The sequence below is a fragment of the Podarcis bocagei genome (genome assembly GCF_964188305.1).
Source record: "Podarcis bocagei genome assembly, chromosome: 4".
Classification (NCBI taxonomy): domain Eukaryota; kingdom Metazoa; phylum Chordata; class Lepidosauria; order Squamata; family Lacertidae; genus Podarcis; species Podarcis bocagei.
Genome location: NC_138128.1, coordinates 82,055,557 through 82,082,388, shown reverse-complemented (window position 1 = coordinate 82,082,388; position 26,832 = coordinate 82,055,557). Strand labels below are relative to the sequence as shown.

Below are 26,832 nucleotides of genomic sequence, written 5' to 3'. Positions count from 1 at the left end.
GCCAGTCTTCTTGAAATCTGTTAAGCTTCTTTTTTCCTCCTGAAATATTTTGCTTTCCTTTTCCTTTAACTGTCATGTTCGTCCTGTGTTGAACTTTAATCCACTTGGTCAGAGCAACCACTAAAACAAAAGCAATCCTTTATCAATGTAACAGATCCTTGATATAACAGCACATTTCCCACACTTTGTGTATAATGTATATAATCTGAATACAATGTAGTTGGATACAACTCTTAAGTAAGTCATGGCCAGGATGAGATTTCAGTTGGGATTTCCTGAATTGAGTTTAATCATCATGAGGTGTAGACTCACAGGGTTATTAATTGGGAAGTAGCTGTGGCTAACCTCAAAAGCAGAAAATTACTGCTGTGCTGGGTTCCTCTCAAAAGGCGGCAGCGGGAGGCCCCATTAGTTAAAGTGGTACCTCAGGTTAAGAACGGTTTCAAGTTAAGAATGTACCTCCAGAACAAATTAAGTTCGTAACCAGAGGTACCACTGTATCTTATTGAAGGAAGTCTTTCAGAACTCTCATGCAGATTTGTCTGGGATAAACCTGTCAGCTGAAGTAATATGTATCACACATTGATTAATTGTCTGTCCCTTGCTTTGTCTGGTCTTCTGCAACTTGTGCCAGAGTTTAAGTGCATTGTCTGGCTCTTGATGCTCTCCCCCCCCCCCCAGTAATGTGGAATGATCTTCTGTAAACTATACAAAGGAATGTTTCTAACTGGACCCCCCCCCATTTGAAGACACTTGAACAGCATGTGTTGTGGATTAGTCCTCAGTTTTGAAAGTACCTTAAGAAGCAAAACTTTGGTGAACTTATAGGATGGTGCTTATAATTTTGCCAGTCGAAAAGGTGGAGCACTTGTTTCAGTTTCTATTTCCCAAAATCTATTAAGTTTCTCTTACTCAAATCCAGCAATGGACATACAATTGCAGAGGACAGTCTTCTATTTGAAAAGCATCCTATATTTGAAGGGCTTTTCTTTCCAAGAGAGTGAAGACCCAGGGTCTTGGAGTTGTTCATCTGCAATTTGTTAGCGCTTGCACAATAGCCTGAGCAGGCAGGCACACAGGTCACTTGACTATGTTCTCTGAGAGGCATTGTATTTCTATCTAAATTGTAGTCATTGCTTCTAAATGTTTGTGGATACACAGAAATGAGAAAATGCATTTTAATGCAAATATCTGCCCTCTTTCATTCTATTTGAGGGTGATGCTTGTCCTCTTGCAGTATGTGACTACCCTAGGATACATAAAGGGAATTGTTGCAAGAAACACCATGTATTAAAAAAATGCAGCTCTTTGTGCTGTGAGAAAATATTATCGAATTATTAACTGATGTTCTGAATGTGAGGAAGTATGTGGATTGATGTAAGCAAAGAAAATGATAAGTCTAGGTGTGTAGGTGTCTAAGCAGAAATGCCTAAAGCTAGTTTTAATTGCTTGCCATTGGAGGTACAGTTTGCAGACAGAGCAATCTGTGCACAGTATTTATTTTGAAACTTGTAGATATTTTGTCAATAATGTAAGTAGCATCTGGTAAAATGTGCTATCAGCTTTTCCTTCCATTCAATATCGTAGAAGTTTCTTTTCCTTGCTAAATTATCTAGGAAACAAGCATAACAATTGAAGCAGCGTGTAAAATGCTTATCTCCCTAAAAAATTCAAAGTATCTCCCCCCCCCAATCTCTATTCTTAGGCTAAATTTACACATGCAGCAGAATGAGGTGGCACAGTCCCAAAGTGGTAGAATGGCTGTGCTACCTTAGCTGAGCAATCCCATTTTCAGTGCTGTCCTGTTCTTTGCAAATAGGATGCGGGTGGCGCTGTGGGTTAAACCACAGAGCCTAGGACTTGCCGATCAGAAGGTCAACGGTTCAAATCTTCGTGACGGGGTGAGCACACGTTGCTCGGTCCCTGCTCCTGCCAACCTAGCAGTTCGAAAGCATGTCAAAGTGCAAGTAGATAAATAGGTACTGCTCCGGCGGGAAGGTAAACGGCGTTTCTGTGTGCTCCTCTGGCTCGCCAGAAGTGGCTTAGTCATGCTGGCCACATAACCTGGAAGCTGTATGCTGGCTCCCTCGGCCAATAAAGCGAAATGAGCGCCGCAACTCCAGAGTCAGTCACGACTGGACCTAATGGTCAGGGGTCCCTTTACCTTTATTCTTTGCAAGGAACGAAGAATGAAAACCACAGCCACATCAAGGAGAGGCTGTAGCCAGCCCCTTTCCCTGCTGTGCTAGTTTTCTGCTTGCAGCTAGTTAGCTGGAGAGAGATTTAAACATGTTACTATAATAGAAGAGTGGATGGAAGAAAGAATAGCAGTAGGAGGAAGTGATGGAATGCTGGTTGATGTCTGAGTGAGTGGCAGGTGGTGGCAGTTGGATCAGAATGACAGTTGGGTGGAGATACATATCTGAGCAGACGCAGAAGAGAGTGAAGGGGAAGAAACTGAGGGAGAGAATGAGGTAAAAGTTACGGTGATGGCTATAAAGAGAAATATCAAGTTCTGTTGGGTTCGGATATTAGAACTCTTTATTTACTCTTTATTTACTATGAACTCTGTTCATATCCTTGATCTGATGCTTCCTAAACAAAATTATGTTTACGATTTTATCTACCTATGTTCTGGCCAGTGTGGATTTTGAGTTTAGGATATCACACCCTACATGATTTGTGTATGTAGTATAAATTAAGTGGTGGTGGTGATGATTAATCTACAGATGTAAAGGAGAAGTAGAACTATAGGTTATCAGCATATTGCTGACAGCATACTCCAAGACTCTAGATGATCCCACTAAGCCGTTTCATGTAGGCATCAAGTGGGTGTGTGCTAAAACAGAACTCCACAGAACCCCATGCTAAAAGCTCTTTGGGAACAAACAATGTACCTCAAAACAGCCATCCAAGTAGACCTGGAACAGAATGATGCCTCCTACTCCCAACTCAGACAGCCACTCCAAAAGAATGCCATGGTCGATGGTATCAAAAGCTGCTGAGAGATCCCAATCTCTCTCTCATCTTTCTCTTGACAGTGTTTATCAAAAAGAGTAATCGAGTCAGTTACCATACCAAAACAGAGGCTAAACCCTGATTGAAATGGATCTCAAAAAAACAAGTTTCATCCAAGAGAGCCTAAATAAAGGAAGTGTCCTGCTTCTTTCTTTAACTCTGTAGGTGATGACAACAGATATTGTGTGGACCAGTCAGGAATGTCTAGATTCAATGGGGCAACTGGGTGATTTAGCAAGTGACCTTGAGCAACCAGGCCCGTGCAAGAGAATCCTGGAATGTCACAGCGACTTCCCCATTGCAGTTGATTCTACCAGCTCATTTTCACCTTATTCTGCCACAAGTCTAGATCTATTCCTAGTGTAGGCGTCTTAAAATAGTCTCTTTCCTATTCGGTAATAAGATTTCCCAAATATCACATATTGCATGCTGATTAGAAAAAAAGACTTTCAGCTTCCTACACCTCCTTCAGAATGGATATGTGACTCTCAAAAGCCAAGTCCCCCACAATCCTTCTGTAGCTCGCAGATGGGCAGCATGACTGTGTAGCTGAATGATGGGGAAGTAGAACCCCCAGCCAGCCCACTCCTTTGTTGGACAACTCTTAAGTTTGGTGTCTTTCTGGGACATTTAGAAGCTTCCTGTTGTTGAACATTAGTAGCCATGGCCTGATCCACATATGTTTATGCACACTTTTCCCTGCAATATGCATTTTTGTAAACATTTGGAGAACTGCATCACAAAATTTGAACAAGTGTTTGGACTGTAACTGAAAACTAATAAAAATGATTATTAAGAAAAAAAACTGTGCACGTTTTGAAGGATAGCTGCATTTCAGTTTGCATATTGTTTCATGAAGTGCAAATTTGAGTGATTTGACTTTAAATTTTTACCAAATGGAATTTGTCTCCTATCCCTAGTAAGGAAACAGATGTTAGATGTGCCTTTTTAATGATTCTTTCTTTACAGATGCACATCTGTAAAGGTATTGTCTCTTGCATTTAATTACCCAGGAAGAAATATTATTTGTGATAACTGCTCAGTATAGTCATGGAAGCATCTGGAAGAGTGGAAACCAATTTGTTAATACTGATACAATATCTGACACCAAGGCAAGGATACTGAGATTCCTCTTCTGTATTTTGAATAATTCACACTATTATTAGATCAGAATTTCATTAATTCAAGGTCAGTGCCCCCCCCAATACATTTCCAGAGTGGAATGACAGGTACCAGAGAAAGAAGATAGTTTGCAGACTACTATTACACTGTTTATGCTGCTTCTATACTGTCATTGCACTCAGAGCACTTTAGTTCTACCATACTTTTGCTCTGCATGTTGCCATTCCAGGGGTGTACTTAACCTCATTCCACTCTGGATCATTTAAAACTACAGAGCATGATGTGATCTTACATTACACAAGTTTATCAGATGCCAGACTCTCAAGAGTAAAAATACCCTGCAAAGTCTTGAATCTACACTTTATTCCATTCTGCAGGCTGAACATCTTTATCTAAACATAAGCTAAGTTTGGAATCTTTTGTCACCTGTGGGGATTTGATGGCACATTTCCAGACAAATTTAGTAACATGCTGCTGGGCTTATGGCAGAGATTCTGAAGACAGAATAGGCCTGATTTCTTATTATGAAGGAAGTGCATTCACAGCTGGCACCCATCCTAGTACAATTTGCACTAAACTTTGTTGCTCCTGATACTAACTTCCTGTTCAGGGTCAAAGTGGGTGTGACATCTGTCCCATTTCAAGTCAGGGTCTGAATTAACCCCTCTCTCTGATTGTGGTATACCTCCCTGCAATCTGCACTCCGTGATAATTCTCCTGCCCCCGGCTGATCAGTGATACTTTAGGATTCCAGAAAGCTAAATTGTGGGGAGGGTTTAGTAACCCTCTGCTTTATATGTAATTGGTGCAGATCCATTTAAAGAGATGATTCTGCTGCCATTGTTTCAGGTTTGCAGCCACTGAAGAAGGAATCTGTTTCTAATCCAGAAACAGATGTGCCCTTCAGGTATTTTTGTATTCTAGTCCCCATCAGCCCCAGCCAGCATGGTCCATGGTCAGGGATGATGGAGTTGTAGTGTAACAATATTTGGAGGTCACCATGTTGGCAAACCCCCTTCTAACGCATCTATTCATGTTGCTTAGCAGAAATAAATATCAGAGCAAGCTATATTGAGCACACCCATTCACAGTGATACTACAGACTCTCCTCCACTGTTCTTATATCTCCTTCGGGATTCTGAAGTAAAAGATTCAAACAGGCAGTGAAAAGATTAAAGGGGTGGAAACAAGATTTCTTAAAAAAAATATACACATAACATAAAATGAATGATGTATGGATCCCTTTATGTGAAAGGATTCTGAGAATAATGTAAAAGTTTCATAGCCTGATTGTATATTCCCATACCATTAGGATGTCAGAATGATAGATGCTGTAGTGAATAATAATTTTTTAGACATTTTACCTTGGAAGATGGAACCAGCTGAGGGTTAAAATTGTATTATTTATCTCCACCTTGCCTTTCTCTGAAGCAGATTTCTTGACCCACTTCTCTGCTTCTCTGGAAGAGGGCAACATTGTCAGTGAGATAAACTATTAACAAGTCTTTGACAACAAATAGCTTTTTTTGCAACTAAACACTTCTGTGGTGTTAGGTTGCACACAGATATATATATATATATATATATATATATATATATATATATATATGCTTTCGTAGATTTTCGTATATATATATTCCAGCTGCACATGTTTTAACAACAAGGGATGCTTTTCTACATCAAGCGTATAAAAGATACGACTATACCTGCAATGCTGTACACACTTGGAGTAAGCCCCATCAAACTCAATGAGTAGATAAGCAAAGGTTTTCACTGTAAATTTCTCTGTGCCACCTCCTCATACTACCTGATTAAAATCTCACAAATTCCTGAGACTTACTTTGGATGTTTTCTTTTTCTTACCTGATCTTCAGAAGGGTAGCTCTGTTAGTCTACTGCGGCAAAAACAACAAAGGAGTATTGTGGCACCTTGAAGATTAATAATTTTATTATGGCGTAAGGCTCTGCGGACTAGAGGATCCTCAAATACCTGAGGATAGCATATAATGCTTTTGACGAAATGAACTCTAATCCATACAAGTTGCTCCATAAGTCTAACAGATGTTTTCCCCTTATTTGTACCTGTAACCATGAGAAAACAGAAGGAGATGGTTGAGGGTACAACACTTCATCTTGCCTGACCAATCACTGCCCCTTCATCTACTACCCTTGTGAAATTTCCTGTGCTAACATGGCCTGGTTTGCAAGCTGCAACCATGTAGGGTCATATCCTCAGTTGGTTAGAGCATGGTGCTGATAACGCCAAGGTTGCAGATTCAGTCCCCATATGGGACAGCTGCATATTCCTGCATTGCAGGGGCTTGGATTAGATGATCCTCAGGGTCACTGCCAACTCTACAATTTATGGTATCTATAGGTCTTTCCATTAAAGCTGCTGTCCTCCGTGCAAGGATATCATCAGGTGGGAAGAACCTGTGTATATGCTCCTCCCCTTGTTATTCTGATTTTTAAACTTTGTTGTAGCACTGAAGGAAACAATCAGGGGAGAGGTGGCTGCTGCAGGAATAGGAACACACACAGAGCATTTTATAACCAGCAGCATCTCAATGGGGGGGGGGAGGTCTAAGTCCAAGATCACGCCAGTCTCCTTGCTATGATTGTAAATGGGAAGATATGATTCCCTTAATGTAAGTAGAGCCCAGGACATTGTTGTTAGGATACAGTGGTACCTTGGGTTAAGTACTTAATTCGTTCTGGAGGTCCATTCTTAACCTGAAACTGTTCTTCACCTGAAGTACCACTTTAGCTAATAGGGCCTCCTGCTGCCACTGCACCACCGGAGCACGATTTCTGTTCTCATCCTGAAGCAAAGTTCTTAACCTGAAGCACTATTTCTGGGTTAGCGGAGTCTGTAACCTGAAGAGTATGTAACCCGAAGTACCACTGTATTGTCATAATAAAAGGCAGCTGAAATTGGCCCTGGAAACAAGCCAGTAATCAGCCTATACTTGACACAGTGAGTTTGTTGAATGTCTAAGGCACAGATGGAGGACACTTTCTCACCTGAGGGCCTCATTGCCTTCTGAGCAACCTTTCAGGGTCACATGCCAGTGGTAGGCAAAAGTTGGCCATGAGTGTCCCTTTGCACAGCAGGCTACTTTCTACACACACTCACACACTTCTCTGTGTCCTCCATCCAGACAATCAACAGGCATTTTCAGAGTTCAGGGACACATTCTGCAGGTAGGGTTGTCAGATCTGAGGGTATGATGTGGAGTTGCAAGAATTTGGCCGCCATCACAGGGTTTCTGGGAGAAGGATTAAAACGTTAGGAGGAGGAGATACGGGACAAAAGTGGTCAGCTATTTTGTACTTGGCCTAAATGCTGCTTCTGTTTTCTCTACACCCCTTGCAGCAATGTCCAGCAAGCCACACCTTGGGGCACATGGCAGGCACTTCTGACATCATGCATCAGGAGGAGGGAGACCCGCCGCAGCCTCAGGAAGGCCCACAGAGGCCCGCCTCAGGCCGCAGATTATTTCAGGGAACCCTCAGCCCCTCACCCCCCAATGATGCCTCTTTTGAGGCACTAGGCATATTAAAACTTTCCCCCTATTGTCTAAGATGATTCCCACAAGTCACCACTAAAAGTACCCTCTGTTCTGTCAGGCATAATCCCTATAAGCACATTTCATTTCTGAGAATAATAACTGTAAACTGTAGAACAGAGCCTGAGGTGGGTTGGAAGTAGAAATAAATGCCCACAGATGATTATGATGGCTGCATTCATAGTAAAATATTGGGGATGTTAATATTGATAAGAGAAATATGGCAGCCATCCAGCCCCACCATTTGCACACAATGCTAATGGTAAAGGGCTATGAAATATTTATTTACTACTTTTGGCAAGGCAAAATGTCAAGATGCTCTCCCCCTTTTTTAAAAAAAAGGGGGGGAAGGCACGAGTGTCTGCCAAACCTGTCAAGATAATGCGAACACGTAACAAAATTTGTGCTGAGAGCAAAACACATAGGCTACAATTGGATTCAAGTTGGAATGAAGTGATGAATGTAGCAGCAAACCTTCCAAAATTGTTGAGAACTAAAACTTCCAGCCTTGTTAGCAGACCAAGATCAGCAGTATAGGACATTGAGCCTTGTGGATATAAGAATTCCCCAAGGCATATGAGAAGATCTTAAGTATGTTTACTTTTAGTAAAGAAAGGGGGGAAAGGTTAAGAAAGGTCATGATGACTGTTTGGAAAATATTTCTGAAGGATTTCTAGAAGATCTCAGTTAGTTCATAGAACATAATAAGATATATCACTGATTGGATTCTTTGGTAACAATCCTCCTGTTTTTGTTTTCCTGCTCCCCTCCATCTCAGGATTTCCCAAAAGTGTTTTTTTGGGGGGCGGGGGAGCAAAGTCTGTAGCCAAGGGGGGGGGGGCAAAAGCTCTCTCTTTCTCTTTTCTGTTAACAACTTTGTTGAAGGTTTAATAACACAATTTTACAATCAGTTATCATAATTAAAATGATAATTCATGCCATTTGATGTCAAGATTATTAACACAAATGACCTCCCATGAGATCTGCTGAACCACAATGAGGCACATTAGTATACACTTCCTAATAGATCTAGTCTTATTATGAGTACATTTCAACAATTATTGTTGTATCTATTTCAAAATTAGTTTGAAATAAATATAAATAAATGAAGACGGTAATAATAACAAAGCTTTTTAAAAAAACAGATTCCTTCACCAGGAAGAGTTAAAACATAGATCTTCTCTTTGCTCTGCATAATTCCAGAGTAAGGAATTCTTTAAAATGAAGGTCGCCAATGTGGTGCCCAATGGACTACAACTCCCATCAGCCCCATTCAGTGTGGCCTGGGATGATGGAAGATGTATGTGGTCTACAATGTCTAGCTGCCATTTTGGTTACTCCTGCCTTAAAACACCCTTGGCTTTTGCCTGCTCTCTCTCCATGCTGTTTTCCCTACTTCTTGTCCTTTGTCACAATTTGATAAGCTTGGGAGAGTAGGGAAGGCGAGAAATTGGCAGACACAAATGACGGTGACAGCAGAGGAGCTTCCCAAAGAACTCTGGTACAGAGATAGGTTTTGTTTCCCAAAAATTCACCAAAAAGACTAATAAAGACCCAGTCAACTAGCTGTGGTGGGAGCTAGTGAAATCTTCCTAGTCTTACAGTGGCAATTTGCAGCAATATCATTTTCAACTGTATTTTCCCCAAAATCAGCATCAGCTACAGGTTTGTTTTTTTAAAAAAAAAAAGTAAGATGAATACACTCCTTATAATCTGCCCTGATATCTGCAGTGATGCAGTAGAAGACATACAAAGGGGTAAATAATTTTAAAACAATATTTGAGCATAATGATAACTTTAGCTGTCCAATGTTAGTAATACAGTATACCTGTTGAAAAAAATGGACATGAGTAACTCAAGTCTACTGATTTCTGTGGATTTACTCTGTGTATGATTTAGTTGGCTATCACCCCAAATGTAATTGAAACATAGTATTTCTGTGGACAAATCTATTATATAGTTTAGTAGGTGGCACTGGGTGTATCTGTATCTGGAGAGAGTCAGGAGTTTCCTGTTGCTGTTCCTAATGAAGAGAGACAACAAAGTTCATGTCTAGTTCCCTGCTTGTTGTGTCCTCCAAGCTTCCATGATGGCAAAAATACGGACTGATAATTACTTTTTGGTAGTGGAGGGATATCATTACCATTAGTTCAAAGTGAATTTTGCATCTTACTAAGATGAATTGGGCTCCTTTCAAGATGAATTGAGTGGGTGAGAGTAGGTGGAGCTTGAGATTAAATAGGTAATATTTTATCCATAAAGCTGCACACTGGGGTAATCACTATTGTCTACTGTTCTGCACAATGTCATCTCAGTTTTCTTGTCCATGGAACTGCCAGAGGGAAATTCTGAGCTTGATTAAGAGTGGTGCATAGAGTTGAATGCATAAATCTAGAGGAAATTGCCTGTGTTTTGCGGGTACTAAAAATGTTCTCATTTGTATTCAGTGGCAAGCTGATATATTTGTGTCTCTTTTGGCAAACAAGACACAGCTATGTATTGTCAGGGGCTATCCAGCAACGTTTCTAACCCTTTCTTTCATTTAGTATTTGGAAAATGTGTGGCATGCCACTGTTGGCATGAACCTGTTCTCCTTAAATGCTTGTTTCATATCAAAAGTGAGAATGATAAAGAATGGTATTATTCACTGAGTGGAAAAACAGGGTTTTCCGTCTGTCATTTAGTGTGAGGGATGGTTCTCACATTACACTTTAAAGATGTTGGTATGCTTTGATGAGTCACACCTCTGCCTCATAGATATGCACACCAAGTAAGTTTTGGTGATTTAACCATTCTTTGTGCAGTTATGATCATCGCCTTCTTGTGAACCTCATTCCAAAATCTCACTGACTTTGGGCAGTCCTGCCACAGATGAATACAAGCCCAGCAACAATCTGAGTGCATTGTAGCTAGTACATGTGTTGATCTCAGTGGGCTTTGTGGATTTTAAATATATATATATTTCCTCTGATGTAGGCAGGAATAGAGCACAGCCGTTTCAACATTGTCTAGGTAGAATTTCCTCCCTATTTATTTAGACCCTCCCATTTATCATGCATTCACAACACTGTACCGTGCATCTCAAATGGGAGGTGGACCAGGGCCCCTTACCAGACTAAGATGGCCCCAGGTCTACCCACTGTAACCAAATAGGAAGACTGACCTTAAATCATGCCCATCTTAGGCAGTCCCTAGCAGTGTTTCTCAAACTTGGGTCCCCAGCTGTTGATGGACTACAGCTCCTATCATCCCTAGCTAGCAGGACCAGCGGTCAGAGATGATGGGAGTTGTAGTCAAACAACAGCTGGGACCTAGGTTTGAGAAACACTGCCCTAAGGTGCTGTGGCCTCATATTTTTAGGGCTTTGCAAATTAACACAAGGCTAGAGAGGTGTCTTCCTGCACAGCACATGTTGTTGGTGGTCAAGGCATTGAGAGTGGCTGTCTATAAGGGCAGACTGGCTGGCTTCTGCCCTGATGCAAGTGTGCAAGAAGAGAGGGAGAGGGAGAGGGAGAGAGATGGGAGCTGCTGTTGTCTGTTGCCGTGTCTTTAAGCTGAACAGGACCTTGAGTTAGAAAATCACCTAGAGGAGAGAGTCAAGTTGAGTTCTGCTTCTCTGTCTTTGTGAATGAAGGTTCTGTGTGAATGGTGGTTGGCTAAGGGGTAGAGCCAGTGAGAAGAAGAACCCTCTCCTAGGGCAACACCTACATGTAGGTCTGGGAGCAAGGGCTGTGCAGAAGGGCTGAAAACCCTTGTCAGTCAGAGGGATGAAGTATGTGGCACATTGTTCTGTCTGAGGATAAGGCAGCTTCTTGCTCTGTCATGAATGCTCATCTATCAGCTGTACGTCAATGAATGGACATGTGGTGATACAGATGTTCCAAAGCTGGAACAGCCGCTTCCCAGTTCCTAAATTGTGCCTTTTTGTCCATGCTGTAGAAGGGCAGATCTGGGTATTGTGGAGATCTAATTGGGATTAATTTAGATTGCCGTGCTTTTTATGCACCAAAACATATTGCAGAGTTTTGCAGTCATATGGATTTGAAGTTGTGCCTACAATGGAAAATTATTTGATCCTGTCAGTTCATCTTCATCCAAGGCTTCTCTTTAGTATTATATAATTTAATTGGTGCAACTGTAAAGCTTCATAATACAGTGGTACCTCAGGTTACATATGCTTCAGGTTACATATGCTTCAGGTTATAGACTCCGCTAACCCACAAATAGTGCTTCAGGTTAAGAACAGTTTCAGGTTAAGAATGGACCTCTGGAACGAATTAAGTACTTAACCTGAGGTACCACTGTATATGTATTTTCAGATGTGGACTTTCCTGCCCCACCCCCTGGGTGGGTTGTCCTTTTCTACAGTAAATTACAAGCAAGCCGTCCATTCTGAAAATATTCTGAAAACTAAAGTTATTCCTGAAAGTTTGCCAATTCCCATGCACTTTTTCTGGAATTGAAATCAGAAGCACCTGAAACTTAAATAACAGCTGGGGGAGGACTGATGTTCACCCCCTCCACTACTCCACCTAAGAAGGACATCAATTAAGATTGTCCAGCTTCTCAGTTCTTTACTAATTATTTCAGTGGGCATATATTAAATAAGGTTTCATAAGGCATACAAAATATTTAGGTTCTTTTGGAATCTGTACCACCACGTAGCTAATTGATTTAAAGTTTAGGTGTCATCCGCATTGCACATTTGATCTGCATATGCCGTTTGGGGCAGTATTTTCATAAAGGGATTCAGATATCACATAGTTAATTTTTAACCCTACAGTACAACCCTCCACAGCGCACCAAATAATCCCCTCCCCTTTTCTTCCGGGATATTGTCATGAAACCCTACAATACTTGTTTTGACCAGAGTCAATAATGGACGGATAAAATAAAATGAAATATTTATATGGAGAAGAAACCCCCTCTGTCAAACTACTCTCAGCCCTTTTAAAAGTTCCTTGTCCATTCTGCAGCCACAACAGAAACTGCTTTCAAAGCTCTCTAAGGAAAATAAGGAATAAGCTCTTCTAAAAGTCAGTTTCCAGTATACCTAAAATTTTGCCCATTTTCCATTTTATGAAATATATTCCACAAAATTGTGCTGGCGGTTTCTGGTTTTCTCCCCACCCCCACCGCCTTTTTTGGAAATGGTCCATCTTTTGCATAAATCTCCAGCAGTTGTCAAGCTTATTTTTGTAATGCAGAAATGAAAGCACTGTATTACAGTTGAATGACTACCAGGGCACTGGGCACTCACTGCCCTTCTATAAAGAGAATGATGCTCCTGAAATTACTATCATTTCACATTTCCAGAAGTAGGATTCACCCCACCCCCGTAATATGGTGTTATATCCACCAGAGAGTGGCTGTCAGATGAAATCTAATTGAATGGAATTGGATTGTCATTGTATTGCATGTTGAACGTGCAGCAGTTTAAAAGTGCTGATTAAAAAATAGAATGTAACTTCTTACTATTTAGCTTGCCGAAGGAATTCATGGTTAATGGGTAATGGAAAATTAAAGGCTATCTTGACGTACAGAATGGCATTGACTTAGTTGAGGATGGTGAGCCAGAGTAGCTGTTGTTCAGGCATGTGCAATGAAGGTTTTAGGCTGTGGCAACTGTGGAAATAATGAGAACATTGTTTGCAAATGACCCTTCCTGAAATTTCAGTGCACCCAGGAGATGAAAATTGGTGACTTTAGCTAAGATGTTCAGGGTATACATCCTCTTGCTGTGGTATCACTAAACCTATGTGTTCCCCCTTTCACCATTTCCATCCAACAGTTTTGAAATGCTCCCTGGTTCCATTCCTGCCTGGTCGCAGCCTAGCTTTAGTTTCATGGAGCACCTGAGTATTTAGGGACTATAGGCAATGTAGGGTAGAATTGCTTCTAGATTTTCCAGGAGAGGTAAATGCCAACGTGAGAAGGAAGTTGAATGTAGCCTTGAGCATAATGAAGAGTGGTCACAACTCCTCCATAGGGGCATGGCCCAAAGTAGAGGCTTCAATGGGAGTGTATTTCATTGTTTAACTATATGATCTCTATTTGTATCTTGCTTTTATACTCAGGAGCTTAAGCTTGTATGTGTTTTCCTTTTCTCTGTCTTTTATATTTACAACAGCCTTCTGAGGTAGGTTATGCTATGCTAATATATGGACATAAGCAGCAGATCTTGTCAAAAGATTCTGGTGGCTGGCAATGAATGAAGGGGCCCAATCCACCTGCAGTGTACTAGGCCCAGAAAATTCTGTTGGCATCCCTGACAACTACTACATGTCAGAGGAAATGTTGTCTTGTAGCCTCCCCTCTTACATACTAGTTTTCTCTGTGCTGGATTTTGTGGGGCTGGATCCCTGGCCGATTCTGAATGTTCACTTGCAACATTTGATTTCTTGAAAGGGGTATTTAGCTCCCATAGAGCTGATACGTGGCTGTAATTTGAGCACTGAAGAGTCATCAGTTAAGAAATACAAGAGAACCATGCCATATATTTTAAATGTTTTCTATTGTAGGACCCAGCATACAGAGTGACTAGTGTCATGTTCACATTTTAGAGGACAAGGTTTTGCAATAATCCACTTGAAGGAGATCAGTTTTGTAAAACTGAAACCTGTGTTTTCGGTAATCCCTGCAGTGGTTTTCCTTTCATAGTTAAAAATGTGCTTGCTCTGGTTCTCTTTAGAGCACCATGTTCCAAGCGTCCCCTTTCAAAATGATGTTGTAACAAAAATATGTGTGGTCTTGGGAGAAACAAACAAATCATATTGTGTGGAAAACCTTTTCATCTTGTAACTACAACGAATGCAACATAAAGCAAACTCTGGAGAGAGCTTTTTTAAAAATGTCTCTTCCACATTAAGTAGCCATTTATTTTTTTTACCTGGTCTTTGCTATTTGGTAGTCGGTAGTCCCACCCAGTGCTATTTTTCTAGAAAAAGAGGTGTCAGAACTCACCATGAACTTGTTCTCTTATAATGGCAATGGTGCCCACCTGAGAGGTTCTGGAACTCAGTTCTGGTGAATTCCAGCTGAAAAAGGGCCCTGGTTTTAGATAGATAGATAGATAGATAGATAGATAGATAGATAGATAGATAATACTTTATTCGGCTATAAGCCCACAAGGTAAAAACCCATCAATAAATAAAATAGAATTTTACATTCTAAAATATCAACTAAAATATTTCAACGCATACTCTCCTTGACCTTACATACAATCTCTAGATGTACCATATTGTGGCCTTGATTATAAAGATGGTGGATAGAGTTTACTAGATTTTAATAGTCATGCAGCATTCCATGAAGTCTTTTATATGAAAGAACTGAATTCAGGAATCTGGCAACCTGTAATGTTCTATAAGAATCAATGTCCAGGAGTAGATAGGCCCTGGTTTCTCTCCTGTTGCATGACATTTCAGTTACCCTCTTCTAGATATGCTCTACTTGGCAAGTTATCACAGTTTGAAAGGGTTGAGTAAAGCTATGAAGGGAAATGATTGTGGTGGTAACTAAAAGTTCTCTCACCTTGCAACCTGTCTGACTCCAGTATTGGGATAATACTGACTAGGGTTAGTAGGGTTACTACATTGTCTCTGATGAGAAGTCCAGTGTCTGCAGCTTTCAGTTTTTACTGAGATCTCTGTTGCTATCGCTACTGAGTGGTCATAGTTGTTTGTAGAATATGTGACATAACCCCGGGGTGTTTTCAGCCCTAAAGGGATTGAATTGAAAAAGTATTTCTAGTCAATATTTTATTGATCTCAGCTTCTCCAGACCCTCCAAGTGTCCCTATTTTCCAAGAGACAGTCCCATATTTACAGAAGCTGTCCCGGTTTATGATTTGATCCCAGAATGTCCTGCTTTTCCTTAGGGTAGTCCCTATTTTCATTTGAGAAATGTTGGAGACTGTGGAGTTATGTGACCCCCGAGTCAAGGAGAAAAGTAACTAGACAACATTTAGAAGACACCTGAAGGCAGCCCTGTAGAGCATGGGTAAGCAAACTAAGGCCCAGGGGCCGGATCTGGCCCAATCGCCTTCTAAATCTGGCCCACGGGTGGTCTGGGAATCAACGTGTTTTTACATGAGTAGAATGTGTGCTTTTATTTAAAATGCATCTCTGGGTTATTTGTGGGGCATAGAAATTCGTTCATTTTTTCCCTTCAAAATATAGTCCAGCACCCCACAAGGTCTGAGGGACAGTGGACTGACCCCCTGGTGAAAAAGTTTGCTGACCCCTGCTGTATAGGGAAGTTTTTTTAACATTTAATGCTTTATTATGTTTTTATATATGTTGGAAGGTGGTTGGGGCAATCCAGTCAGATGGACGGGATATAAATAATTAAATTATTATTGTTGTTGTTGTTGTTGTTGTTGTTCTTGTTGTTCTTGTTGTTGTTCTTGTTGTTAAAATTTGTATACTGTCCTATACCCGCAGGTCTCAGGGTGATTGCTATTACTCTGGAATAGGGCACCACTATTTTCATTGGAGAAATGTTGGAGAGTGTGCATTCTTTACACTAACTGGCAGTGACTCTGCAGTGTTTCAGCCAATAGTGTCTCCTAGCCCTGCCTGGAGGTTCCAGGGATCTTCTGCATGCAAACTATGCACTCTGTCTCTGAACTACAGTACAGTAGACCCTGTATTCTGATGGATCTCAGCCTTTTATCTGCTAGATGCTGTTCTGAAAGTACTCCTGGTCTTACAGTTTAACTTTGTGTAGACAGGATGTTGGCCATTGGCCTGATCCTGCAGGCTCTTCTTATGTTTTCATCACTGATCTCCAGTCCAGGTTAGCCCCTAGCTCTACCATCCCTGTCCTTGTTTTTTGAAACCAAATGTTGGCAACCTGGCCAAGGGCATACTTCTCTAATATGTTTTCCTATAATGACAGCATTTTCTCTCCATTGTTCTTTCTCTCCAGATACCACAACATACTCCACTGAACAATCTGAGCACTTTAAGCCATGCAAAGATAAGGATCTTGCATACTGTCTCAACGATGGGGAATGTTTTGTCATTGAAACCCTGACAGGCTCCCACAAACACTGCCGGTAAGTGTTAATATACTTGGCATCAATAATAGCAGTGCAAATCACCACTGCATCCCAGGAGGGGGAGAAATGAGAAAATATTTAAAATATTATTCTTGATCATAAATGAGTGGAAACCACAAGAGGTCAGGTCTTCTTTTTTGTGATTATCAGAGAATCTTGTAATGGAAGAGTTAAGAGTTAAGAGTTATAAAATGATAAAAAATGATCTTCATTAAGAAGGTTCTCCCGAAACATGGAGGATATGAAGTGTGAGGACAAGGAAAACTGTATACATTTTGCAGGTAGAAGCTGTTTTAAATAATAATAATAATTCCCGCTTGTGATTAAAGTTTGCATTATGTTTGAAAGTAAGAGAGGAATTTTGATAATAACACATCCTGTTTCAATAGAAAAAGTATTTCTAATGATCAGTACAGTTTAATTAGTGATACTCAGTATTATATACAGGGTTGACTTCAGGAAGTTTGGGGCTTCTAGGGAAGAAATTTGTGAATGGGCCCTCGACCTGCAGAGAGGATGAGTTGTATGCAAGATATTGGCTAACAACAAAACATCCAATCTATATTCAGTACCAAGTCTCCTGCTATTTAACCCACAGATCAGACTTCCCCTTTTTGTGATGTTATATTTTCCAGCAATTTCTATATATTATTATTATATTATTATGGATTATTCAGATAATCCAGATCCCTTTCTATTGCCGTTATCAGGTGAAAATAGAGCATTAGTAACCAATTATATATTTTAATCTGGTGTAGAATATTGTATGCCTTGTTTCTGCATATACATTAGGCAACATTTTTATTTTAAAGATAGGGACAGCTTCAAAGGAATGTCACAGTTGCCCATGGGCAATGCTTGCCTTTCACATTTCCACAGCTGAAGGAAAAGTCAAAATGGTGTCCCCATATCCCTGCTGTGGAGTCACTAGTTGTTGTTTTTAAATGAACACACAGCTAAAGGCTGGAAAACAGTGTCTGTCTGAAATCTGGTGACTGAAGTGACTGACTCATGCTGCTTCTGTACAAAACTAGCCCTACCCATATCTTATGTCTTATGTCTTGTAGAATTGATTGTTGGATTGTTGTAATTGAAATATTCAACAAGATGCTCATGATTAGCACTGACTGTTAGATCACATGGTGGAATCAACCTCCAAAACACGTTTTTCCCCTGATCCCTTCATTCCTCCACCACAAACTTTTGTAATCATGATTTGGAAGAGTTCTTTCGCATTTCCACTAAAAAAAAGTTTATGAAAATGGTTCTTGTATGAGTGATCCTGTAATTTACAGTTAATAGCACTCTTTGGATTTTGAATACAAAGGTCCCCCTGTATGCTTTGAACACAAATGCTTCTAAATAGTGAAGTTCTTATTGCTAGAGTGGTAGTAGCAGTAGTTATTAAATTTATATAATGCTCCACACCCACAGGTCTTAGAGAAGTTCACAAGATAATATCACTATATAAAAACACAGAATACTTAAAAACAAAAACAACCAAATAACACTCTACCCCCCCCCCCAAAAAAAACCCTCACACATTCAAAATGTTCCAAACAATACCTATAATTAGAGGCGTAAAGTGTTTTAAGGAATGGCAGAAAGACCTTGCCAAGTTTATTTAGCAAGGGAAAAAACCACGAATAAAATTTAAGCTACTATAACAGAGTTGAAGGGAAAAGGAGGCTTTGCGGTCCCTGACCTTAAACTGTACTTTGAGTCAGCGAGCTGGACATGGATTAAGGACTAGATATTAATTAAAAACACGGAAGTCCTAGATCTGGAGGGATGGGATATTGTGTACAGGTGGCATGACTACATAGGCTATGACAAGGTTAAATCCCACAAAGGATTTTTAGATCATATTGTGAGAAGGGCATTATATTGAGTATGGGAGAGGAGTAAAAAATCAGTAGTAACCAAAACACCATGGTGGCTGTCACCAATGGAATCTATGTCAGTTCACAGGATAAATATGAACAGTGATTGGTTGACATATAAGGATTTAGTAGAGGAAACAAGTAATGATCCGAAAATAAAGGACCTAAGCGAATTGAAACAGAAGGCAATAACCTGGCTGGAGTACTATCAACTAAAAGCCACCCTTTGAAAAGGGTAAAAGAACCAAAGGATTTGACAAAAAATATCCTATCTGGAGAAGGATATTTTATATAATAATCTAAAGACACTTTCAAAAATGTACAAACTACTTTTGAATTGGCAAAGAAAGGAGGAAAATATCAAAGAAATTACAGTAAAATGGGAGAGGGACCTGGGACATACGATCAAACCCAATATTTGGAATGAATTATGGATTAAAAATATAAAATTCATGGCTTGTTTCCTTTTAAGGGAAAATCTTGTGAAAATGTACTATAGGTGGTACCTGACCCCTGTAAAACTTGCAAAAATAAATAAATCAAACAATAACAAGTGCTGGCGATGTAAGGAACAGATAGGAACATACTACCATATGTGGTGGTCCTGTCTAGAGATACAAAGATTTTGGAACATGATTTATGAAGAGATAAAGAGATTGATAAAAACAACATTTAGCAAGAAACCGGAAGAATTTTTAGTAGGAATGGTTTCAGATAATATTCCCAAAAACAAAACTAGGCTATTTATGCATGCAAGGTCAGCAGCAAGGGTTATAGTGGCAAAACACTGGAAAGATAAAGAATTTGAAAAATATTACAAAAAATTATATCAAAAAGATGAAGTGCCAATAGAAGAAATAGAGGAATATATAAAGAAAAATAAATTAATAGAGATAGCAGAAGAAGACCATAAATTATTAAATGAACCAATATCAACCATAGAAATTAAGGAACCAATTCAAAAATTAAAAATAGGGAAATCCCCAGGTCCAGATGGCATACCAGCAGAATACTACAAAGAAATGTTAAATGAATTAATTGACCCACTAAAAGAAGTAATAGAGGAAGCAGTAGAGAAGGGGAATGTTCCAGACTCTTGGACTCAAGGGTATATAACGCTCCTGCCAAAACAAGGTACGGATTTGGAATTTGTCTCAAATTATAGACCCATTTCATTGTTAAATTCCGATTATAAAATTTACGCAGGATTACTGGCTAATAGGTTGAAAAAAATTATAGGAAAAATAGTACATAAAAATCAGGCTGGATTTATGGAAGGTAGACAAATAAAGGATAATATCAGAAATATAATAGACATAATGGAATATCTACAAGTAAGAAGAGACAAACAAGCAGCCCTGATTTCAATCGATGCGGAGAAGGCTTTCGACAAAATCTCATGGGAATTTATGAAAAAACTATTAAAAGAATTGTGTTTAGGTGAAAAATTCTAAAAAGGTATAAATGCAATATATAACCAACAGAAAGCAAAAATTATTATTAATGGAGAGTTTGGAGAAGAAATCAACATCTTTAAAGGTACAAGACAAGGATGGCCCCTATCCCCAATGTTATTTATAATAGTATTAGAGGTTCTATTAAAGAAAATAAGGCAGGACAACCAAATAAGAGGAATAGCAGTTGGTGAAAAAAGATATAAGTTAAGAGCCTTTGCAGACGATGTTATGATCACAACAGAAAATCCCCTACAATGTACACCTAGAATATTGGAATGCATAAACGAATATGGCAGATTAGCAGGATTCAAATTAAACTATGGGAAAACCAAAATACTAGTGAAAAATATGGAAGAAAAAGATAAAGTGAAATTACAAGAAATTACAGGATTGGAAATTAAAAAGAAAATAAGGTATCTTGGAATAAATTTAACAACAAATACTATAGACTTAAGTAATGAGAACTATGGGAAAACATGGAATGAAATAAAAAATGACTTGCAAGTATGGGGGAAATTAAATCTTTCCTTACTAGGGAAAATATCGGTAATAAAGATGAACATATTACCAAGGATGATGTTTTTATTTCAAAGTATCCCATTACTAGGAGGAGATAAATGTTTTAATAACTGGAAAAGAGATTTGGCTAAATTCATATGGTCAGGAAAAAAACCAAGAATAAAACACAAAATAATGATAGATAAGGAGAGAGGAGGATTTGGTCTCCCAGATATGGAGTTATATCACGATGCGGTGGGTCTGACCTGGCTAAAGGAATGGATCAAATTAGATGACTCGGATGTATTGGATTTAGAAGGAGTAGAGACGATATTTGGATGGCATGCCTATTTAATAGATGAAAAAGTGAGAGTACATAAAGGCTTCCTAGGGCATATAATCAGAAAATCTATATATAAAATATGGGAGAAATATAAAAGACTTTTAGAACCGAAAACTCCCTGGTGGGCATCGCCAGCAGAAATTGTTGCAGTGAAAAAATTAAATATGAAAGAAAATTGGGCTACCTATAAAACTGTATTAAAGGAAGAAAACGGGAAATTGGAATTAAAGGACTACACAGAAATTAAAGCTCATATTAGTGATTGGTTTCAATATATTCAAATTAAGTATAGATTAGCAAAAGACAAAAAGTTAGGATTTGAAAAAGAAATATCAAAATTCGATAAATATTTAATACAAGAAAAATCAAAAAATATATCTAAATTGTATAATCTGATTTTAGAGTGGGAAACAAAGGATGAACTGGTTAAAGCATCAATGATTAAATGGGCGCAAGACATTGGGAAAAATATTATGTTTGAACAATGGGAAAAATTGTGGAAAGAAGATATGAAATTCACCATGTGTTATATACTGAAAGAAAATTACCTTAAAATGCAACATAGATGGTATTTAACACCTGAAAGAATAGCAAAAATGAATAAAAACTGTAGCGATGTCTGCTGGCGATGCAACACGGGAAAAGGTACTATGATACATATAAGGTGGAATTGTTTAAACATCAAACAATTTTGGGAAATAATATATAATGAAATGAAAAAAATGTTTAGATACTCATTTAGGAAAACACCAGAAGGTTTTCTATTGGGAATAGTACCAGGAAGCCTAAAGGAAGAAGATAAGACCTTATATTTATACGCAACAGTAGCAGCAAGGCTATTGATTGCGAAAAACTGGAAAAGTGGTATAATACCGACAAAAACAGAGTGGCTTGCCAAATTATTGGAGTATTACAATATATCCAAAACAATGGAAGAAATTGGAAGGATTTCAAAAGAAAAGATAGATAGGGACTGGAAGGTGTTTAAAAGATACTTGCAAAATCATATCGAAAAATCAGAACTCCTATTAGAATAAACAAGTTCCGTTTCAAATACTGAAATATCAAATAAGATGGAAAACAATGTGTAATATAAAAAGAAGTATGAAATTAGGGTAAAGGTGTGTGAAAGAAAGTAATAGAAGTGGAAAGATATTGTAATTGAGTAGATTGGAAGTCAACACAAAGGTGGGGTGAAGGGTCGGTGGATGGTGATGGGGAAAGGAACTATTTGTGGGATTGAGTGTAAGTATGTTTGAATATTTTTAAAGATTGTATGAAATGTATGTTTGTATGCTTGTATATGTGTATTAATGATAAAAAAATAATAAAAATTAATAAAATAAAAAATACACACACTAAAGAGGAATGGGTAGTCAAATTGTGCAAGTATTTGGAGCTCGCAAAGCTGACAGATGCAATAAGAGATAAACCTAAAAAATTGGTCAAAGAAGAATGGGAATGTTTAAATAATTATTTAGGGGACAAGGGCTCAACAAGAAAGACCTGGTTATGTTTAGAATGATGCCGCATAGAGAAATGCTCCCTGATACCAAGATGAGGGATTCCTTTGGAATGCAGATAGAGAGAATTGATAAGAATAATGATCTGTTGTGAGCTTGATGGAAGTGTACAATACATGAGCTTTCCTGCTTTGGCTCATCTTCCTTTTTCCTTTTCTCCCCCCCCCCCTATTTTTCTTTTTTCTGTTCTTTTATATTTCCCATAGTTGCTTATGTTCTGTGTCATGTATTTTGATATTTTTTGTAGTTTTTTTCATTACTATTAAGAAATTTTCCTTTGTAATTTTGGTTGTCTATATTTATATGTACTTCTTTAAAGCAAAATAAAAGTTAAAAAAAATAAAAATAAAAAAGAAGTAGCTCAAGGAAGATTTGGGGCAGGGTAGGAAGAAAAAAAAATCCATCAAGCTTTTAATATTCTGTGCTGGCTGGCGATTTTGTTTTTTCCTTTCAATCCTATATGCTTCACTGATCATTCACTTCTCCCCCTTTATTTACTTTCCTCATATGACACACTTATTAAATTAATTATTCTGAATCATGCAGCGCGGCGATTTATGGCATGAACTCGCTAAACCTATCATAAAACTTTATAGGCACTTTAGGAAACGGTTGTATTTGTAGCCAGCTCAGACATACTGCTAAGCCTAGGGCAGGAGTCGATGGGAAGAGCTTTCATTTCTCCAAACCACTTCAGCCCATGTGCTTTCTGAGCAGAAAGAATCAGTGAGGTGGAAGCAACAGGGTGGTGGTGGAAACAGAGTACTGTACTGTATCTCTCAGGCAGAGAGCAGCAGCGACATAGCTGTGGCTCAATAAGCAAGACTGGATCTCATAATAGGGGAGAGGTGATGAATACATGTTAATATTTGACCCTGAATTCCAAAATGCCTGAGGAACCTTTGTGCATGAACCAGCCCTAAGATGGGACCTACTGAGTACAAGCCAGTTGGTTCCTGCCCCCTCCCCCAAATCCAGTTAAAACGTCGTCATAAGCGAATGCATTCCTCCAAGCAGATTTTGTGTTTGCGTGTGTTGTTTTTCCCTATTCTCAGTAAGGAGAACAACAGGTGGTACAATATTGGCAGGAAATAATTAAATAAAAATGAATATAGCCATTATGTGTTCAGTCACTGAATGTGTTCTATCAGCAGATGCTTGGCACTGGTTGTATTAATAAGGCTATGGATTCTATTGATTAAGTGCCAGCAGGGATGAATATCAACCATGAATTGTCTTTTATTTGCTGTATTTTCAAGGTTGTTACACTTCATTTTCCTTTCCAAATTTCTGGCATGTTCACTCGGGCAATTGCATCCTTTGAGTGGTGGGTCTAGCAGAATCACGCCATCCTGTTGCTGCAGCAGTTCTGCTGCTGTTTGATAAATAAAGAAATGTTCTCTTTCTTGTACAGTTCCCGAAAGGAATATGTACAGCTGTATGGTGGGTTTTTATTTTCCAGTAATTATTTTTGGTTGCCCCAGAATTTTCTGGGTAGGTCATATTTCCATATTCCATCTCTCCCAGTATTCTTCCCCACCCCACCCAACAGTAAAACTATCTTACGTATCCTAAGAGAAGAGCACTGGGGTTGCATCTGCCTCTCACACACCTCCAAGCAGATACGCCCACTAGTTGTGCACTGGGCGCCCTTCATACAGCTTGCTTATTTTCTCCTAGGAGCTCAAAGTGGTATACACAGGAGAATAAATATTGACTGTGTTCAGGGCCATCTTTAGCATATGTGCCGCCGGGGTGCAAAGATCTGTCCAGCGCCCCCAAATTTAGTTTAGCCCCCAAATTAACTTTTATTATGCTTATGTCAGAGACCATGCTTACGCCTTATCTTTTGTTTACGAAAGTAGGGAGGAAAAATAAATGTGTTTCTCGCTTACCATTCGTCGTAAAAAATGCAGCTTGCGGAATTCATAGTGTGTGCTCTAGGCGCGTTTTTGCAGAAATGGAAAACTAAAATCACGTGCTGAAACCCATGTGTAGTAGAGCCATAAGTACTAAGTAGTTAGTCAAAGAAAATGCCAACAATTAGCAAAAATTAACATTATTTTTTTAACGATTTCTCTAAACGAATTTGAACTGTAAGTGATGAAATTAAAACATGCCGTTGTGAATGACAAGCGCCGCTGGTGCGGCACATCTTTGGTAAATGAGCGCACAAAGTTGAAAGACCTTTAGTGAAACAGTAGATATACATTTCGGTAATACCTAGGTATATATGTATTTTGTTTTTCTAGCTTGATCAAAATTATTTATTATTTCATAACAGGTAGATAGTTAAGAGCTTAGGGGGCTCAGTAGCAGGTGCCTGGCACTCCCCAGAATTTGGCGCCCGGGTGCCCTGCACCCCTTGCACCCCTGGGTAAAGACGGCCCTGACTGCGTTCTTGCAGCAGTCCTGTGAGTTGGGTTTGGTTGAGAGACAGTGATCCCTCAATGAGCTTCACTCTAACCACTACACAGCACTGATTCTGTGTCACATAGCTTCTGAAGTACAGCCAATACAGCTTGGCTGGCATGTTTGTGAGCAGTAGGGATCATGGCCTCCCTTCAACAGGAGTTAATGCTGAGTAGATCTACATAGGTATATGAGTCTCCTTGAATCCTGTGGCCAAGCCAGGCAATCATTTAGGTAAAGGTAAAGGGACCCCTAACCATTAGGTCCAGTCATGGACGACTCTGGGGTTGCGGCGTTCATCTCACTTTATTGGCCGAGGAAGTCAGCGTACAGCTTCCAGGTCATGTGTCCAGCATGACTAAGCTGCTTCTGGCAAACCACAGCAGCACACGGAAAAGCCGTTTACCTTACCGCTGGAGTGGTACCTATTTATCTACTTGCACTTTGACGTGCTTTCGAACTGCTAGGTTGGCAGGAGCAGGGACCGAGCAACGAGAGCTCACCCCATCACGGAGATTTGAACTGCCGACCTTCTGATTGGCAAGCACTAGGCTCTGTGGTTTAACCCACAGTGCCACCCGCGTCCCCAGGCAATCATTTAGGAAGCAGCAGTTTACCATGCTGTGCATTTAACTGCTTGGCAAGCGGCTTGTTTATGTCATGCAGCCGAATGAGGAGAATTTCTCCACACATCCATACCCAACTGGAAAAAAATGGATTAGCAGAGGAGTGGTAAAACTCTACTTACTGCTTGGCAGGATGCTACAGGCCCAAGGTGGATGATATTTCCTCAGGGTTGCCCACTACTGTATCCCATTCGCCTGCACTCTCCACACTTAGTTCCAGGTACAGCAATTTTGCTGGGTTTCTCAGGAGTCTCCAGAGAATGGGGAAAGGCTCCTTCTTCACCCCCAGTCCTCTCCTCCTCCCACTGCATAAGCTTCCTAGTTTCTCATGTAGATTGGAAGTTCCCACCTGCTAAATGAGGCACCCCCAAACTCGGCCCTCCAGATGTTTTGGGACTACAATTCCCATCATCCCTGACCACTGGTCCTGTTAGGGAGTTGTAGTCCCAAAACATCTGGAGGGCCGAGTTTGGGGGTGCCTGTGCGAAATGGTTGTCTGTATTCACACACACTGTGTGTTATGTGTGCATCGTTCCTCAGCATTTCAAAGAAAGTGTGAAGGACAAAACCATGCAACTGACAAAAGACATTGTCAGCAAATGACTTTCAAATGAGGATTTTAAATGGAGTTTATAGCGAGCAACTTTTTTTCAAACCTCCATCATGCATTATTTCAGAGGCAGCTGGTAAAGTGAAGCAGCCTCTGGTACACACAATAAGACTGGAATGGTAAAAATGGAGCTAATTGGAGGTGAAATAATGCACTGAGTGACAAAACAAAAAAACCCCAAATATACTATTTTTGTTGTTGCTTTTAACAACTTCCCCAATCTGAGTCCAGGCACCTAGGGAAACTCATTTAAAAATCTACCATTGGGCACAATTAAAAAAAAAACCTGTCTGGGAAGAAATGAAAGCTGAAATATGAAGTTCCTTCAAAGCTGCTGCTGTTATTGTTTTAAAATGGGGTAAGTAAAGCAACACAAAGTTATGACTTTGAGAAGCTAAATATAGATTGCCTATACGTCCCCGTCCTGGTTCCTTGCTTTTTTCTTTTTTAAAGTGGATTCAAATCAAATATCTTTAATACGGTCAATGACCAACAAGTGGATTCTTCCAAGTGGATTGAAGATGAGTAATCTAACTCTGCTGAACCAAATATGCAATTTGATTAGAACTTGTTGTTAAAATTCCATTTCAATTCTTATTAAGTCCCTGAGGGTCTTTTTTATTTGAAGGTTTTGACAGCACAAGTACTTTATCATCCATCATCATCCTTTCCAGCAGGGTGGCATAGTTGGCGCTTGGCGATTTTATTCT

The 26,832-nt window shown here is 39.5% G+C and overlaps 1 protein-coding gene across 2 annotated transcripts in view; it reads left to right on the top strand.

The window, feature by feature from the left end:
• The window catches only part of NRG3 (neuregulin 3), a 620,711-nt gene that overhangs the window by 243,620 nt on the left and 350,259 nt on the right, over positions 1-26,832 (top strand). For both annotated transcript variants that reach the window (XM_081190886.1, XM_081190885.1), the window contains exon 2: positions 16,638-16,767. In XM_081190886.1, coding sequence (XP_081047012.1) covers positions 16,638-16,767 — 130 coding nt within the window. The remainder of the gene's footprint in view (positions 1-16,637; positions 16,768-26,832) is intronic.